General features: G+C 35.4%; 1 protein-coding gene across 1 annotated transcript in view; it reads right to left on the bottom strand.

Annotated features, from left to right (window-relative positions):
* The window catches only part of MAN1A2 (mannosidase alpha class 1A member 2), a 166,729-nt gene that overhangs the window by 70,997 nt on the left and 76,416 nt on the right, over window positions 1-19,316 (bottom strand). The window contains exons 4-5 of the mRNA XM_065878155.1: window positions 18,910-19,028; window positions 13,481-13,561 (exon numbers count right to left, since the gene is read on the bottom strand). Coding sequence (XP_065734227.1) covers window positions 13,481-13,561; window positions 18,910-19,028 — 200 coding nt within the window. The remainder of the gene's footprint in view (window positions 1-13,480; window positions 13,562-18,909; window positions 19,029-19,316) is intronic.

Genomic DNA, 19,316 nt, shown 5'->3' with positions numbered 1-19,316 from the left:
AGCACAACACAGGCACTAGTCCCCTCCACCAGGAAGCCTACACAACCCGCTGAAACAACCTTAGCCACTGGAGACAGACATCAAAAACAACGGGAACTACGAGCGTGCAGCCTGCAAAAAGGAGACCCCAAACACAGTAAGATAAGCAAAATGAGAAGACAGAAAAACACACAGCAGATGAAGGAGCAAGATAAAAACCCACCAGACCTAACAAATGAAGAGGAAATAGGCAATCTACCTGAAAAAGAATTCAGAATAATGATAGTAAGGATGATCCGAAATCTTGGAAGTAGAATAGACAAAATGCAAGAAACAGTTAACAAGGACCTAGAAGACATAAAGATGAAACAAGCAATGATGAACAACGCAATAAATGAAATTAAAAGTACTCTAGATAGGATCAATAGCAGAATAACTGAGGCAGAAGAACGGATAAGTGACCTGGAAGATAAAGTAGTGGAAATAACTACTGCAGAGCAGAATAAAGAAAAAAGAATGAAAAGAACTGAGGACAGTCTCAGAGAGCTCTGGGACAACATTAAACGCACCAACATTCGAATTATAGGGGTTCCAGAAGAAGAAGAAAAAAAGAAAGGGACTGAGAAAATATTTGAAGAGATTATAGTTGAAAACTTCCCTAATATGGGAAAGGAAATAGTTAATCAAGTCCAGGAAGCACAGAGAGTCCCATACAGGATAAATACAAGGAGAAATACGCCAAGACACATATTAATCAAACTATCAAAAATTAAATACAAAGAAAGCATATTAAAAGCAGCAAGGGAAAAACAACAAATAACACACAAGGGAATCCCCATAAGGTTAACAGCTGATCTCTCAGCAGAAACCCTACAAGCCAGAAGGGAGTGGCAGGACATACTGAAAGTGATGAAGGAGAAAAACCTGCAACCAAGACTACTCTACCCAGCAAGGATCTCATTCAGATTTGATGGAGAAATTAAAACCTTTACAGACAAGCAAAAGCTGAGAGAGTTCAGCACCACCAAACCAGCTTTACAACAAATGCTAAAGGAACTCCTCTAGATAAGAAATGCAAAAGAAGGAAACGACCTATAATAACGAACCCAAAACAATATAGAAAATGGGAATAGGAACATACATATCGATAATTACCTTAAATGTAAATGGACTAAATGCTCCCACCAAAAGACACAGATTGGCTGAATGGATACAAAAACAAGACCCTTATATATGCTGTCTACAAGAGACCCACCTCAGACCTAGAGACACATACAGACTGAAAGTAAGGGGATGGAAAAAGATATTCCATGCAAATGGAAACCAAAAGAAAGCTGGAGTAGCAATTCTCATATCAGACAAAATAGACTTTAAAATAAGGACTATTAAAAGGGATAAAGAAGGACACTACATAATGATCAAGGGATCGATCCAAGAAGAAGATATAACAATTGTAAATATTTATGCACCCAACATAGGAGCACCTCAATACGTAAGGCAAATACTAACAGCCATAAAAGGGGAAATAGACAGTAACACATTCATAGTAGGGGACTTTAACACCCCACTTTCACCCATGGACAGATCATCCAAAATGAAAATAAATAAGGAAACACAAGCTTTAAATGATACATTAAACAAGATGGACTTAATTGATATTTATAGGACACTCCATCCAAAAACAACAGATTACACATTTTTCTCAAGTGCTCATGGAACATTCTCCAGGATAGATCATATCTTGGGTCACAAATCAAGCCTTGGTAAATTTAAGAAAATTGAAATTGTATCAAGTATCTTTTCTGACCACAACGCCATGAGACTAGATATCAATTACAGGAAAAGATCTGTAAAATATACAAGCACATGGAGGCTAAACAATACACTACTTAATAATGAAGTGATCACTGAAGAAATTAAAGAGGAAATAAAAAAATACCTAGAAACAAATGACAATGGAGACACAACGACCCAAAACCTATGGGATGCAGCAAAAGCAGTTCTAAGGGGGAAGTTTATAGCAATACAAGCCCACCTTAAGAAGCAGGAAACATCTCGAATAAACAACCTAACCTTGCACCTCAAGCAATTAGAGAAAGAAGAACAAAAAAGCCCCAAAGCTAGCAGAAGGAAAGAAATCATAAAAATCAGATCAGAAATAAATGAAAAAGAAATGAAGGAAACGATAGCAAAGATCAATAAAACTAAAAGCTGGTTCTTTGAGAAGATAAACAAAATAGATAAACCACTAGCTAGACTCATCAAGAAAAAAAGGGAGAAGACTCAAATCAATAGAATTAGAAATGAGAAAGGAGAAATAACAACTGACACTGCAGAAATAAAAAAAATCATGAGAGATTACTACAAGCAACTCTATGCCAATAAAATGGACAATCTGGAAGAAATGGACAAATTCTTAGAAATGCACAACCTGCCAAGACTGAATCAGGAAGAAATAGAAAATATGAACAGACCAATCACAAGCACTGAAATTGAAAGTGTGATTAAAAATCTTCCAACAAACAAAAGCCCAGGACCAGATGGCTTCACAGGTGAATTCTATCAAACGTTTAGAGAAGAGCTAACACCTATCCTTCTCAAACTCTTCCAAAATATAGCAGAGGGAGGAACACTCCCAAATTCCTTCTACGAGGCCACCATCACCTTGATACCAAAACCAGACAAGGATATCACAAAGAAAGAAAACTACAGGCCAATATCACTGATGAACATAGATGCAAAAATCCTCAACAAAATACTAGCAAACAGAATCCAAGAGCACATTAAAAGGATCATACACCATGATCAAGTGGGGTTTATTCCAGGAATGCAAGGATTCTTCAATATACGCAAATCTATCAATGTGATAAACCATATTAACAAATTGAAGGAGAAAAACCATATGATCATCTCAATAGATGCAGAGAAAGCTTTTGACAAAATTCAACACCCATTTATGATAAAAACCCTCCAGAAAGTGGGCATAGAGGGAACTTTCCTCAACATAATAAAGGCCATATATGACAAGCCCACAGCAAACATCATCCTCAATGGTGAAAAACTGAAAGCATTTCCACTAAGATCAGGAACAAGACAAGGTTGCCCACTCTCACCACTCTTATTCAACATAGTTTTGGAAGTTTTAGCCACAGCAATCAGAGAAGAAAAGGAAATAAAAGGAATCCACATCGGAAAAGAAGAAGTAAAGCTGTCACTGTTTGCAGATGACATGATACTATACATAGAGAATCCTAAAGATGCTACCAGAAAACTACTAGAGCTAATCAATGAATTTGGTAAAGTAGCAGGATACAAAATTAATGCACAGAAATCTCTGGCATTCCTATATACTAATGATGAAAAATCTGAAAGTGAAATCAAGAAAACACTCCCATTTACCATTGCAACAAAACGAATAAAATATCTAGGAATAAACCTACCTAAGGATACGAAAGACCTGTATGCAGAAAATTATAAGACACTGATGAAAGAAATTAAAGATGATACAAATAGATGGAGAGATATACCATGTTCTTGGATGGGAAGAATCAACATTGTGAAAATGACTCTACTACCCAAAGCAATCTACAGATTCAATGCAATCCCTATTAAACTACCACTGGCATTTTTCACAGAACTAGAACAAAAAATTTCGCAATTTGTATGGAAACACAAAAGACCCCGAATAGCCAAAGCAATTTTGAGAACGAAAAAAGGAGCTGGAGGAATCAGGCTCCCTGACTTCAGACTATACTACAAAGCAACAGTAATCAAGACAGTATGGTACTGGCACAAAAACAGAAAGATAGATCAGTGGAACAGGATAGAAAGCCCAGAGATAAACCCATGCACATATGGACACCTTATCTTTGATAAAGGAGGCAGGAATGTACAGTGGAGAAAGGACAGCCTCTTCAATAAATGGTGCTGGGAAAACTGGACAGGTACATGTAAAAGTATGAGATTAGATCACTCCCTAACACCATACACAAAAATAAGCTCAAAATGGATTAAAGACCTAAATGTAAGGCCAGAAACTATCAAACTCTTAGAGGAAAACATAGGAAGAACACTCTATGACATAAATCACAGCAAGATCCTTTCTGACCCACCTCCTAGAGTAATGGAAATAAAAACAAAAATAAACAAATGGGACCTAATGAAACTTCAAAGCTTTTGCACAGCAAAGGAAACCATAATCAAGACCAAAAGACAACCCTCAGAATGGGAGAAAACATTTGCAAATGAAGCAACTGACAAAGGATTAATCTCCAAAATTTACAAGCAGCTCATGCAGCTCAATAACAAAAAAACAAACAACCCCATCCAAAAATGGGCAGAAGACCTAAACAGACATTTCTCCAAAGAAGATATACAGAATGCCAACAAACACATGAAAGAATGCTCAACCTCATTAATCATTAGAGAAATGCAAATCAAAACTACAATGAGATATCATCTCACACCAGTCAGAATGGCCATCATCAAAAAATCTAGAAACAATAAATGCTGGAGAGGGTGTGGAGAAAAGGGGACACTCTTGCACTGCTGGTGGGAATGTGAATTGGTTCAGCCACTATGGAGAACAGTATGGAGGTTCCTTAAAAAACTACAAATAGAATTACCATATGACCCAGCAATCCCACTACTGGGCATATACCCTGAGAAAACCAAAATTCAAAAGGAGTCATGTACCAAAATGTTCATTGCAGCTCTATTTACAATAGCCCGGAGATGGAAAGAACCTAAGCGCCCATCATCGGACGAATGGATAAAGAAGATGTGGCACATATACACAATGGAATATTACTCAGCCTTAAAAAGAAATGAAATTGAGATATTTGTAATGAGATGGATAGACCTAGAGTCTGTCATACAGAGTGAAGTAAGTCAGAAAGACAAAGACAGATACCGTATGCTAACACATATATATGGAATTTGAGGGGAAAAAATGTCATGAAGAACCTAGGGATAAGACAGGAATGGAGGCGCAGACCTACTGGAGAGCGGACTTGGGGATATGGGGAGGGGGAAGGGTGAGTTTTGACAGGGCGAGAGAGAGTCATGGACATATACACACTAACAAACGTGGTGGGGTGGATAGCTGGGGGGAAGCAGCCGCAAGGCACAGGGATATTAGCTCGGGGCTTTGGGACAGCCTGGAGGGGTGGGAGGGGGAGAGTGGGAGGGAGGGAGATGCAGGAGGGAAGACACATGGGAGCACATGTATATGTATAGCTGATTCACTTTGTTATAAATCAGAAACTAACACACCATTGTAAAGCAATTATACCCCAATAAAGATGTTAAAAAAAAAAAAAAAAAAAAAAAAAAAAAAAAACAGATAACTAATGAGAACCTGCTGTATAGCACAGGGAACTCTACTCAATGTTCTGTGGTGACCTAAATGGGAAGGAAATCCAAAAAAGGGGATATATGTATACATATAGCTGATTCACTTTGCTGTACAGCAGAAACTAACACAACACTGTAAAGCAATTATACCCCAATTAAAAAAGAAAAAAGCCTTCAACAGGCTCAAAAGTAGGTCACATACATTAAAAGATATACCATGCAATACCACCTGAAAGAAAGTCAGAGTGACTATAACAGTATCAGACAAACTAAAGAACAGAGAATATGAACAGAGATAAAGAGAAAAATTTTAAAACAATAAAAAACCAAATTCACCAAGAAGACATAACAATCCTAAATATGTACATACCTAAGAAGAGATCTCCAAAATACATAAAGTAAAAACTGATAGGACTGAAAGGAGAAACAGACAAATCCATAATTATAGTTGGAGGCTTCAGGACTCCTCAACTTAGTATTTGACAGAACAAGTAGACAGAAAATTAGTAAAACTACAGAAGATCAAGCAACACTATTATCTAGCTTGACCTAATTGACATTTTAACCCAACCACGGCAGAATACACATATTTTCAAGCATACATTCTTTTTGATAGACCATATTCTAGCCCATAAAATAAATATCAAAAAATTCAATAAATTTGCTCATTATTCACTGCCAATTAAACAATTAAACTAGAAACCAATAACAGAATGCTATCTGGAAAATCCTCAAATATTTGGAAATTAAACAGCATACTTCTAAATAACTCAGCAATCAAAAAGGAAGAAGAGGTAAAGTAGCAGGATACAAAATTAATGCACAGAAATCTCTGGCATTCCTATATACTAATGATGAAAAATCTGAAAGTGAAATCAAGAAAACACTCCCATTTACCATTGCAACAAAAAGAATAAAATATCTAGGAATAAACCTACCTAAGGATACGAAAGACCTGTATGCAGAAAATTATAAGACACTGCTGAAAGAAATTAAAGATGATACAAATAGATGGAGAGATATACCATGTTCTTGGATGGGAAGAATCAACATTGTGAAAATGACTCTACTACCCAAAGCAATCTACAGATTCAATGCAATCCCTATCAAACTACCACTGGCATTTTTCACAGAACTAGAACAAAAAATTTCACAATTTGTATGGAAACACAAAAGACCCCGAATAGCCAAAGCAATCTTGAGAACGAAAAAAGGAGCTGGAGGAATCAGGCTCCCTGACTTCAGACTATACTACAAAGCAACAGTAATCAAGACAGTATGGTACTGGCACAAAAACAGAAAGATAGATCAGTGGAACAGGATAGAAAGCCCAGAGATAAACCCATGCACATATGGACACCTTATCTTTGATAAAGGAGGCAGGAATGTACAGTGGAGAAAGGACAGCCTCTTCAATAAATGGTGCTGGGAAAACTGGACAGGTACATGTAAAAGTATGAGATTAGATCACTCCCTAACACCATACACAAAAATAAGCTCAAAATGGATTAAAGACCTAAATGTAAGGCCAGAAACTATCAAACTCTTAGAGGAAAACATAGGAAGAACACTCTATGACATAAATCACAGCAAGATCCTTTCTGACCCACCTCCTAGAGTAATGGAAATAAAAACAAAAATAAACAAATGGGACCTAATGAAACTTCAAAGCTTTTGCACAGCAAAGGAAACCATAATCAAGACCAAAAGACAACCCTCAGAATGGGAGAAAACATTTGCAAATGAAGCAACTGACAAAGGATTAATCTCCAAAATTTACAAGCAGCTCATGCAGCTCAATAACAAAAAAACAAACAACCCCATCCAAAAATGGGCAGAAGACCTAAACAGACATTTCTCCAAAGAAGATATAAAGAATGCCAACAAACACATGAAAGAATGCTCAACATCATTAATCATTAGAGAAATGCAAATCAAAACTACAATGAGATATCATCTCACACCAGTCAGAATGGCCATCATCAAAAAATCTAGAAACAATAAATGCTGGAGAGGGTGTGGAGAAAAGGGGACACTCTTGCACTGCTGGTGGGAATGTGAATTGGTTCAGCCACTATGGAGAACAGTATGGAGGTTCCTTAAAAAACTACAAATAGAACTACCATATGACCCAGCAATCCCACTACTGGGCATATACCCTGAGAAAACCAAAATTCAAAAAGAGTCATGTACCAAAATGTTCATTGCAGCTCTATTTACAATAGCCCGGAGATGGAAAGAACCTAAGCGCCCATCATCGGACGAATGGATAAAGAAGATGTGGCACATATACACAATGGAATATTACTCAGCCTTAAAAAGAAATGAAATTGAGATATTTGTAATGAGATGGATAGACCTAGAGTCTGTCATAAAGAGTGAAGTAAGTCAGAAAGAAAAAGACAAATACCGTATGCTAACACATATATATGGAATTTAAGGGGAAAAAATGTCATGAAGAACCTAGGGATAAGACAGGAATAGAGGCGCAGACCTACTGGAGAACGGACTTGAGGATATGGGGAGGGGGAAGGGTGAGTTTTGACAGGGCGAGAGAGAGTCATGGACATATACACACTAACAAACGTAGTAAGGTAGATAGCTAGGGGGAAGCAGCTGCAAGGCACAGGGATATTAGCTCGGGGCTTTGGGACAGCCTGGAGGGGTGGGATGGGGAGAGTGGGAGGGAGGGAGACGCAAGAGGGAAGACACATGGGAGCATATGTATATGTATAGCTGATTCACTTTGTTATAAAGCAGAAACTAACAATTGTAAAGCAATTATACCCCAATAAAGATGTTTAAAAAAAAAAAAAAGGAAGAAGAAAAATTAGAAAATATTTTGAATTAAAGGAAAATAAAAACATATCAAAATTCATAGGATGCAGTTAAAGAAAGACTGAGAAGCAAATCTATGATATTAATGCTTACAAACTACTGGGAAAAAATAAGTTACAAAGATGTAATGTACAGCACAGGGAATACAGTCAATATCTTAAAATAACTCTGTATGGAGTATATGCTATGAAAATACTGTATTACTATGTATACATCTGAAACTAACAGAATAGTGTTAAGTCAACTATACTTCAGTAAAAAATAAGATAAAAATAAATCAATAAAATAAAATAAGAAAAAGTGTCATATTAATGAGCTAACAAGCTCCAACCATAAGGAACTGGAAAAAAACAGGAAAAGAAATGGGGAGAGAGGTGCAACTTAACCCCAAAGCAAGAAGTAAGTAAAGATAAAAGCAAAAAATTAATAAAACTGAATACACAAAATAGAGAAAACTCAATGAAACAAAATCTAGTTCTTTGAAATAAAAATATTAATACACTTGTAGCCAGACTGACAACAAAAGAGAAGATGAAATGGGGAACATTACTAAAGACCCTACAGATATAAAAAGGATAATAACAAAGTAATACAAACAACTTTATGTCCACAATTTAGAGGAAACAAATTCCCTGAAATACACAAACAACAAAAGCCACACAAACTACAAAAGCCACTCACGAATAAATAACCTGAACAGTGTTATATCTACCAAAGAAATTGAATACATACATTTTAAAACTTAGTGGGAAAAGCAAAAACAAAAAACTCCAACCCCATGTGGCTTCACTGGGAAATTCTACCAAACATTTAAGGAAGAAATAATACCAATTATACACAAACTTCTCCAATGGAAAAAAAGAAGAAACACTTCCAAACTCATTTTACAAGGTCAGTATTACTCTTATACAAAACACACATACACAAAAAGATATTAAAACTGTAGATCAATATCCCATACGAACACAGATACAAAAAAATTCTCAACAATACATTATCAAATCAATCCCAGTAATATTTAAAAAGGATAATACACCATGACCAAGTGGGGTTTCTTCCCAAAAATGCAAGGTTGGTTTCATGGTCAAAAATCAACCAGCATAATTCACATTATCAACAGATAAAGAAGAAACACCATAAAATCATCTAATTAAATGCCATAAAAACATTTGACAACATTCAACATCCATTCATGATTTTAAAAACCTCAGCAAATAGGAATAGCAGGGAACTTCTTCAAGATGATAAAGGGCATCTACAAAAACAAACAACAAAAAATAAAACCTTATGTCTAACATTATGCTTAATGGTGAAAAACTAAATGCTCTTCCCCTAATATCAAGAACCAGGCAAGAATGCCACTCTCACCACTCCCATTTAACTCTGTATTTAGTGAAGGTTCTGGGCAATGTGATAAGGCAAGAAAAAGAAATAAAAGAACTATACAAATAAAACTGTTCTCTATATAGAGAAATAAAACATCTCTGTTCACTGACGACATGATTAGTTACAAAGAAATTCCCAAAGAATCTATTAAAATCCATTTAAAAGTGACTAGAATTAACTAGTAAATTTATGATAATCTCAGGCCACAAGGTCAATATAAAAATCAACTGCATAGTGCACAACAATGTGAATGTTATTATTTTATGTTATGTACATTTTACCACATTTTTTTTTTTTTTTTTTTGGCAGTATGCAGGCCTCTCACTGTTGTGGCCTCTCCCGTTGCAGAGCACAGGCTCCGGATGCGCAGGCTCAGCGGCCATGGCTCACAGGCTTAGCCACTCCATGGCATGTGGGATCTTCCCGGACTGGGGCATGAACCCGTGTCCCCTGCATCGGCAGGCAGACTCTCAACTACTGCGCCACCAGTACAGTACCACTTTTAATAGCATCAAAAAATATGAAATAGGTACAGATCCATCAAAATATGTATAAGATCTGTAGAAACATCAATGAACAAAATTAAAGAACTAAATAAAGGAAGAGATATGCTATGTTCATGGATTGGAAGATATCAATTTTCCCTAAACTTCCTGATAGACTTAATATAATCCTAATCAAAATCCCAGTAAGATATTTTGTAGAAATCAGGAAACTGATTCTATAATTTATATAGAAAATAAAACTAGAATAGCCAAAACAATTTTGAAGGGGAACAAAGTTGGAGGACTCACACATAACCTGATTACGAGACCATAAAGACCATGATTTCAATTCCATAAAGCCATAATTATGAACACAATGTGGTAATAGCAAAAGGACGGATACACAGATCAACAACAGAGTCTAGAAATATACCCACATTTGGTCAGTTGATTTCATATATGGTCAATTGCTTTCAACAAAGGTGCAAAGTCAATTAAATAGAGAAAGACTAGTCTTTTCAACGAATGGTGCTAGAATTTTTGGATATCCATATGGCAAGAAATGAATCTCAACCTCTACCTCACAGCATATAGAATTTAACTCAAAATGGATTATAGATTTAAAAGTATAGAAAAGTAAAACTATAATATATTTAGAAGAAAACAAGAGAAAATCTTTGTGACCTTGGATTAGGCAACACTTTGTAAATAAAATACCAAACACATGAACCATAAAAGATGAAACTGATAAAATGGACTACTTCAAGATGTAACAACATCAGTTCTTCAAAAGATACTGTTAAGTCACTGAAAAGCCAAAGACAGAGAGAAAACATTTGCCCATAGGTTATAAAAGTCCTATGTCCAGAATATACAGAATATACAAAAAACTCTCAACATTCAATAATGAGAAAACAAAAAAAAATTGATGACCAAAGAGTGAACAATTAAAGAAGATATATGAATGACAAATAAGCACATGAAAAGGTGCTCAACATAGTTTGTCATTAGAGAAAAGTAAACTAAAACCACAATGAGATACTAATACACACCTATTAGAATAGCTAAAAATAATAAAGAAATTCTCAATACCAATTACTGGTCATGATGGAAGGCAACTATTTGAAAAAGTCTGGGGAGTTCTTCCAAAGTTTACTTACCATTTGATCCAGCAATCCCACTTCTAGATAGTTACCCAAGAGAAATAAAAATTTATGATCCCACAGAATCCTAATGCAAATATTTATAGCAGCTTTATTCAGAATCTCCAAAACTAAAAACCAATCCATTGGTGAATGGATAAACTGTTAGAGCCACACAATGGAATACCATACAGCAGCAAAAAGGAATGAATTACTAAATACATGAATAAATCTCAAATGCATTGTGCTACATGAAAGAAGCCAGTACTCCTTACTGTATGAACAGAAAACAGATCAGTCATTACCAGAGGCTGGTGGTAGCATGCGGGGTAACTATAAAATGGTAAAAGGGAATTTTCTGGGATGATAGAATTCTTCTATATCTTACTTGTGCTGGTGCTTACTAGATTGTATGCATTCTCAAAACTCAAAGAAGTATACACTAAAGTGGCTGAATTTTACTCTATATAATAATACATCAATAAACCTGACCAAAAAATCCTATCAATTAATTTACAATGATTTTATTCATATAAGCTAGGTCAGAGTTTCTCAAAGTATAGAATCAGCATTTCCAAAATCACCTTTAACACGGAGTACTTTATTAAAACCATAAATAATGGTTTCCACCTCAAACCAACTGAATTTCAGTCCTGTGAGCAGGGCTTGGAATCTTCATTTTTATAAAGCACGTTATGTGACCCTGAAACACACTGAAGTTTGAAAACCTCTTTGCCAGAGTATAAACCTTTTATTTTATTAAATGGGAACTGAAGTGTTCTGACAATTGAAACATAGGTTGGAGGTATAATCAAATTACATAGTAAAGGTTGACAGTAAAATCATATATTAAGATAAGTGTTATTTATCTAATATTATATATTAAATACTATCATCTTCAAACATATTTCTTCTACAGAAAAAGTTGTACATGGGTATCTCACTCTTTACACACAAAAGCACACAAAGATAGATGAAATAATTAAATATAAGCATATAAAATCATAAAAATCCAGAAGAAAAGTAGAAATATTTGTTTTATAATGATACAGCCATAGGGAAGGCTTTCTAAAGACCAAAATCTAGAAGCCATAAGGGGAAAAACAATCCTAAAAATGACCACTTTAAAGTTAAACACAAAAAATAAAAACTGAAGACAATATAAAAATCCATCTTTACAATACATATAATAAAAAGTGAGTTTTCTTAAATTTACAAAGCTATCTTACAATCATTTAGGCCAACAAATCAATTAAATCAATGTGCCAAGGAGTTTCTCAGAAAACAAAACAGAAATGACTATAACCTCTTCCTTTAGCTTTCTCTTTCTCGCACTCTCCAAGCCCACTCTTTAACCCATCTGAGTAGTAAAAAGCAATTTCCTACACCCACTTCCCCATCACCGTAAGTCTCAAGCGTGTCTGTGTGTATTACACCAAGACTTCCATAAAGGAGAATTCAGAGCTGTTGTTTTGTTTTGTTTTAATTTACAGCAATAAATTGCATTCAATTTCTAAATAGGCAGTTATATTAATTAATTTTTGGACTTAGGAGGATCCATATTCATTCTTACTGATTCATTCCTTAATTCTAATCTTATTTTAATATATTTTCTACTTTTGTTTCAACCATGTAATTAATTGCAATGGTAAACCCTGGGGAAGGATAACTCTTACAGAGGAGACATAGTGTATATAGTGCTAGGATCTGTGATGAATTTGTTTCACTGAGATTCTCAAAATGGAAAAATCATTATTCCCAAGAAACAGAGCTCTACCTGAAGATCTAGTTATTTCAGCAAACCTGTAGATTAGTCCAATACTGGACAATTTAAAAAAGATGACATGGGGCTTCCCTGGTGGCACAGTGGTTAAGAATCCGCCTGCCAATGCAGGGGACATGGGTTCGAGCCCTTGTCCGGGAAGATCCCACATGCCACGGAGCAACTAAGCCTGTGCGCCACAGCTACTGAGCCTGCGCTCTAGAGCTCGCAAGTCACAACTACTGAGCCCAAGTGCTGCAACTACTGAAGCCCGCACGCCTAGAGCCCATGCTCCACAACAAGCGAAGCCACCACAATGGGGAGCCCGCGCACAGCAACGAAGAGGAGCCCCTGCTCAATGCAACTAGAGAAAGCCTGTGCGCAGCAACGAAGACCCAACACAGCCAAAATAAAAATAAATAAAATAAATAAATTCATAAAAAAAGTAAAAAGACGACATGAAATCTTTCATTTTACTAAATTCCATTCACAACCCTTTCCCCCCAAACAACGTATCACTTGATTTTGCTCACCTCCTCTCCTGAAAGGTAATATGCTGCAAGTAGGCCTCCAATAAATCGAATGTTGACTTCAAACACAGACACCTCTGAATTCTGTGAAAACATATTGAAAATATTCACATATACATAAAGCTGTAAAGGTTTCAAAATATCTTCAATCCTTCATATGTTTCTCACAAACACGCTGGGGAGAATGTTTTTTTCCACTTTCTATGTCTTCGTTTCTCATGCAACTGCAATCTCACCTCCCATTTGTTAATGTTACTGAAACTCCTCTACTGCTGTCAGCACAGCTTCCTAATTGCCATAACCAATGGGCCATTTTCATGTGCCTTACATATTATTGTGAAATTATCAAGATATTTGATGCTATTGACTATTCTCCCTCATGAAAGCCTCTACTTCTTGAATTTTAGAAGTGTTCTCCCTACTGGTCCCTTTCTGTTCTAATCACTGCACTATAACGTCCATTTTTACTTCTATCTCTCCTCATGAATTTTAAATGTTTTTCTAGTATATGTAACTTAATCAATGTTAAAGGAGGTACCAAAAAATAATGGCAAGATGATAGATTTTTCAATTAATAATGTTGAAAAAACTGACTCCTAGGTAAAAACTGAAATAAAAAAGTAGAAAAAATGTGACAATATATCTATATTTCCTTGAGAAAGCAGGTACTTTGTAAGCATAAAATCGATAGCATTGATAACAAATGATGATAGAAAGACTTGAATTTCCCCATAATGAAAATTACCTATAAGAAAAAAAATCATGAACAAAATTAAAAGGCAAACGACAAACGGAACGAAATTTGCCACAAGCATAGCAGTATTAATAACCCTACCACATAGAGTCTATAGGTTTGTATTTAGATATGGATAAAGATATTGCTGAAGAACATTCTAATGCATGGAAAGAAATTAGAAGTGGCAAAGAAAATAACCAAAGAATCCACAGAATATACAAAACTAACAGAAAAATAACATTCATAATTAATTTTTAAGTAAAAATTAAAAGGAAATATATATTACCCTGAAGTCTTTCCAACATTCATAGGCAGAAGACATCATTTGCTAACACAAGAATAATTCTCTAATATAGAATTTTCACAATATAATGTAATTTTTTAATAACATAACTGTTATCCTACCCCATCCTCAAAAGCAAAGTGGTTTATACTACTTCATATATTCCCAATATATAGCATACTGCAGGGTACATAGTAGACATTCACTAAATATAGAGAGGAAGGAAAAGAGGGAGAGAGGGCCTCTCTCCACTCCCTAGAACAATAATACCACCCTTACCCTCTTCTCAGCACTCTACTTATTCAGCACCATATAGTTACAGTGGTGAACCTTTTAAATCTAAAGTTAGCATAGGTTACTACTCTGTGCAAAACCTTACAATGACTTCTGGTTACACTCAGTAAAATGACTTACTAGACCCAACATAATCTGATTCCCCACAACCTCTCTGACATCATCTCCTACCAATGTCCCTCTGACTCACATTTTATTACCCAGCGGGTCTACCTGCTGTTTGAGAACTGTCAAACTCACTTCTGTGTCAGTCTTTATACTTTACCTGCAGATCTCTGAGCAAATTTCACTTAGAAAGTTTTTCTGACCACACAATATAAAATTGTGAAGTAATTCCTCATCACTAATATTCCTTACTCTGTACTATTTCCCCAATTAACACTTATCATCATCTGAATATTATATAATTCTCATTTGTAAAATTCATACCTTCCCTCACAAGAGATAGAAGATAAGAAAAGTTTCTAGAGGGAGAGAAGGGAGAGACTGAGGGAGAGGCATTATTCACAGGAGAAATGACTGAGAATCTTTCTAAATTGATGAAAACAAAAGTCCTCAGACTGATAAAACATGAGTCCTTTAAGGAATAGTCTAAATACAGAATGGTAATGGAATTACAGAACAACAAAGCAAAAAAAAGAAAATGTTAAAACAAGGGGAAAAAAGACAGATTACCTTTTAAATATTAAACTGATAGCATACTTTTCAATAGCATAACAGAAACAGGAAGACAATAGAACTGTATCTTTAAAAGGTTAAGAGAAAATAGTCATCAACCTCTAATTCTATACTCAGCTATAATATCTATTAGGAGAAAGCTTGGATCTCTCATATCCACATGGCTTCCCTTGGGTCTCTTCTCAGAAACGTCACCTTCAATATCCAATGGATATAAAATAGCAACCTCTCACCACCACTTACGCCAATCCTACTTACTCTTCTTTAAGAGTAAGCACTTATCACTATCTGACGTGCTATATTCAATATATCTTGAATATGTATTCACTGCTTTTCTCCTCAAACTAGAATAGAAACTAGTATAAACTAGAGATAAGACTCTGTTTTGTTAATTCCTGTATCCACAGATTTAGAACAGTGTCTGTCACAGAGAAGGCACTTAATAAATATATTTATTTATTTATTCATTACTTAATTTGGAAGTTTCAAATACAAGTTGGGACCAACTAGACAACAATTACACATAAGACAAGAGGGAGATGAGCTAAATTAAAGCATTCTAAGATCCTTATGTTTTTCAGAAGAAGGATAGAGAAAATGATTAATTTTAAACTTTGGTAAGTATACCTATTAAAATTTTAAGGGTAACCCCAAAATGAATGGAAATGGAAAGTATAAAGTCAAACTAGTAGAGGGAAAAAGAGACATGAAGTACTTTAATCCAAATAAGATAGACAGAAAATAAAGGCAAATGAGAAGTATAATAATGATATAGGTAGCAAAACAATGATTGAAGATTCAACTCTAAAAATATGTTATACTAAATATAAATATTTCAAGCTTAACAGTTAAAAGACTCCAAGACTGGATAAAAATAACAGAATCTAAATACGCACTATATGTAAAATATAGAGCTAAAACATATGACACAGAAAGGGTAAAAGTGAAAGAATGGAAAATGACTGTGCTGATTATTAAGCTATTTTTTCTCAGCTTCAAATCCATCCTTCTACACTCTACTTCAGTATACTGAAACTAGAACTCTTCAAATGCATCTGGCTTCCTTATAAGCCCTGCTGATGATAGAAGGTTCTACAAAGGTCATACAAAGCTGAAGGAAGAAAAAGGAACTTATTCCTTCCAGTCTACTTCTAGTTTCTAACAGTGTCAAACCAGCCATGGTTCTTCACCCTGGCAGTGGCAGGTGGTTCCAGGTTACAGTTCCCCTGCCAAAGACACATTCCCCAAATCAGCCTCCTTGTGCCCTTTAGAGATACCAAGCTCTAACTAGGTACCCCCTCCTCAGAGGTCTGAGCCCCAGGTCTGAGAAGCCCCTTTTAACAACTCCTAAGGTATCAAAAACAGAGTCCCAAGCTAGTAAATTTTAATGATCTCAACCTCTCCCCACTGTTCTCACAGTTCCAGGCACAGCAGCCATTTATTGTAGTTACTACCTCTTGTAATACCACAGTGTTCCCTTTCTGTCTTTTCAGTGCCCCATTACTTGGTTAACAATTCTAAACACTAAATTCTCTAATTTAAAAAACTGTACAGTTCTGGTTCTTGATTGAGCCAACTGACACAATGATATACCAACAAATTATGAGGCATAATAAAGCTGCCATATTAGCAAACAGGAGTATTTGAGATTCACAAATGCCAATTCTCGCCAAATTAATCTATAAATTGAATGCAATCCTCATCAAAATTTCAACACAGTTTTTCCAGAGCTTAAAAGAAGAACTGAGAATTGCTAAGATAATTTCCTAGTAGAATAAGATCAGATATCAAGATTCAGCTATAGGTATTAAGCTTTTCTTATAAAACTAGTTAAGAATATAATAAATATTTAGACTACTAAAATATTGATGTAGGGATAAAGAGAAAAGCCAGTAGAAAAGAATAGAGTAATATAATACATGACTAATGTGGCATGTATAAATAGTAGAGAAATAAATGTGCTAGGATCAATTGATAGCTGCCTATCTTAACCTACCCACAAACTCAACTATGCAAGGACTAAAAACCTAAATGCAAAAGCAGAACTTTAGAACATTCAGAATTAAATACAAGAATATATCTTCATGACCTTGAAGTACATAATCTCTAAGAGCTACATAACTATACAGGGGAAAAAACCCTGCATTTCTCAATCCCCTTTTACAGTAAGGTGGGGCCACATGAGTTAGATTCACTCAATAATACACAAGCAAAAATGGGGTAACCAGCTTCTGAGCAGTCACATATCTTTTCTCTACCCCTTCCTCCTTTATGCCACTGGAAGGTTTATCTACCTTATCTTGAGGAATCATCTTGTACCATGAGGTTGAAGCTTTATACTGAAGTTGACAGAATAATAAGACAAAGGATCCTAGGTCCTTGGTCATCGAGGAGCTACCCAAACCAGCCCTAAACTGTTTATCTTTGTACTTGACTTGCATGAAAGAGAAATGAACATGTATCTTGCTTAAGCTATTTTATACTAGATTTTCTGTCATTCACAGACAAACCTAAACCTGATAATAAAAACTGTTCTGAGCTATGTCCAAAATGCTAAAATAATATAAAAGAAAGTAATCAGTTTTTGTCTAATTACCATCAGGAAAGGCTAATGATACAGAGTTTGAATGATACAGAGTTTGCCAAAGAGAAAAACAGATAAGGAGTGGCTTCTCACTACAGTCAGAAGGAACAGCAAGTAAAAATATCATGAAAGATGAAAATGAATATGACAGAATAGTCCACACATCTTTTAGGTGAAGACTGGTAACAAAGAAAATAACTGCTAACATTTACTGAACACTGAATATGTACCAGATTATTTCAAATAATCCTCACAATATTGCAATAGGACAGCAATTTTATGACAGGTTTAGAAAGAATAAGTAGCACTTACTTATAGGTAGGTTTCCCAAATATCACTAGAATTGTGACTGTGCTGGGCTTCAAACCTAAGCAGCACTACTTAACAACTATGCCAAAATGCTGGAAGGATGAGCACGTACCTAACTATGAAGGCGCTTCAAAACTGTGCCAAATCCACAACACTGTAAATCAACTATACTTCAGTTTAAAAAATAAAATAGATTTTTTAAAAAATGTTTAAAAAAACTGTGCCAATCATTATTTCTTTAAAAAATAATAAAACACTTAATATTTATAAAGTAATTTATGGTTTCCTGATGTTTCTAATTCAATGTGCTTTTTCTCCCTAACTCTTGCCTTAACACGTGCAACACATTACCTTAAATGATAAGGGTAAGAAAAGGAAAAGGAAAATGGTGAGAAAGGGTGTTTATTTTACGCAAAAATTGAACAACTGACAATCGCAAAAGAAGAAGGGGGACTTAGGATTTCCTTAAACTGCTAGTATAACACTCAAAACTATTGTTACAGTGTCTTTTCATAGTCAATGGAATAAATTATGAATTGTATACTCACCACGCTGAAATCAAGGTTGTTTTCGATCCATTTTTGCCCATCTCGGAATTCATCATGAAGTCCCATAATATAAAGGGTATCCAAAGCATCTACTATAGTAGCACCCATTTGTGAACTTCCTATATATGGGGGGAAAATGTCATTAAAAAGATGCCCTTCATACAAGGTCTATTTTAATTTTTTATAGTTAAAAAGTAAATCAGGACTTCCCTGGTGGCACAGTGGTTAAGAATCCCCCTGCCAATGCAGGGGACACGGGTTCAAGCCCTGGTCTGGGAAGATTCCACATGCCGAGGAGCAACTAAGCCCGTGAGCCACAACTACTGAGCCTGCACTCTAGAGTCCGTGAGCCACAACTACTGGGCCCGTGTGCCACAACTACTGAAACCTATGAGCCTAGAGCCTGT

The sequence above is a fragment of the Phocoena phocoena genome, chromosome 1 (assembly GCF_963924675.1).
Source record: "Phocoena phocoena chromosome 1, mPhoPho1.1, whole genome shotgun sequence".
In the NCBI taxonomy this organism is placed as follows: domain Eukaryota; kingdom Metazoa; phylum Chordata; class Mammalia; order Artiodactyla; family Phocoenidae; genus Phocoena; species Phocoena phocoena.
The sequence above is the reverse complement of the archived record's forward strand: the minus strand, read 5'-3'. Positions and strand labels throughout refer to the sequence as shown.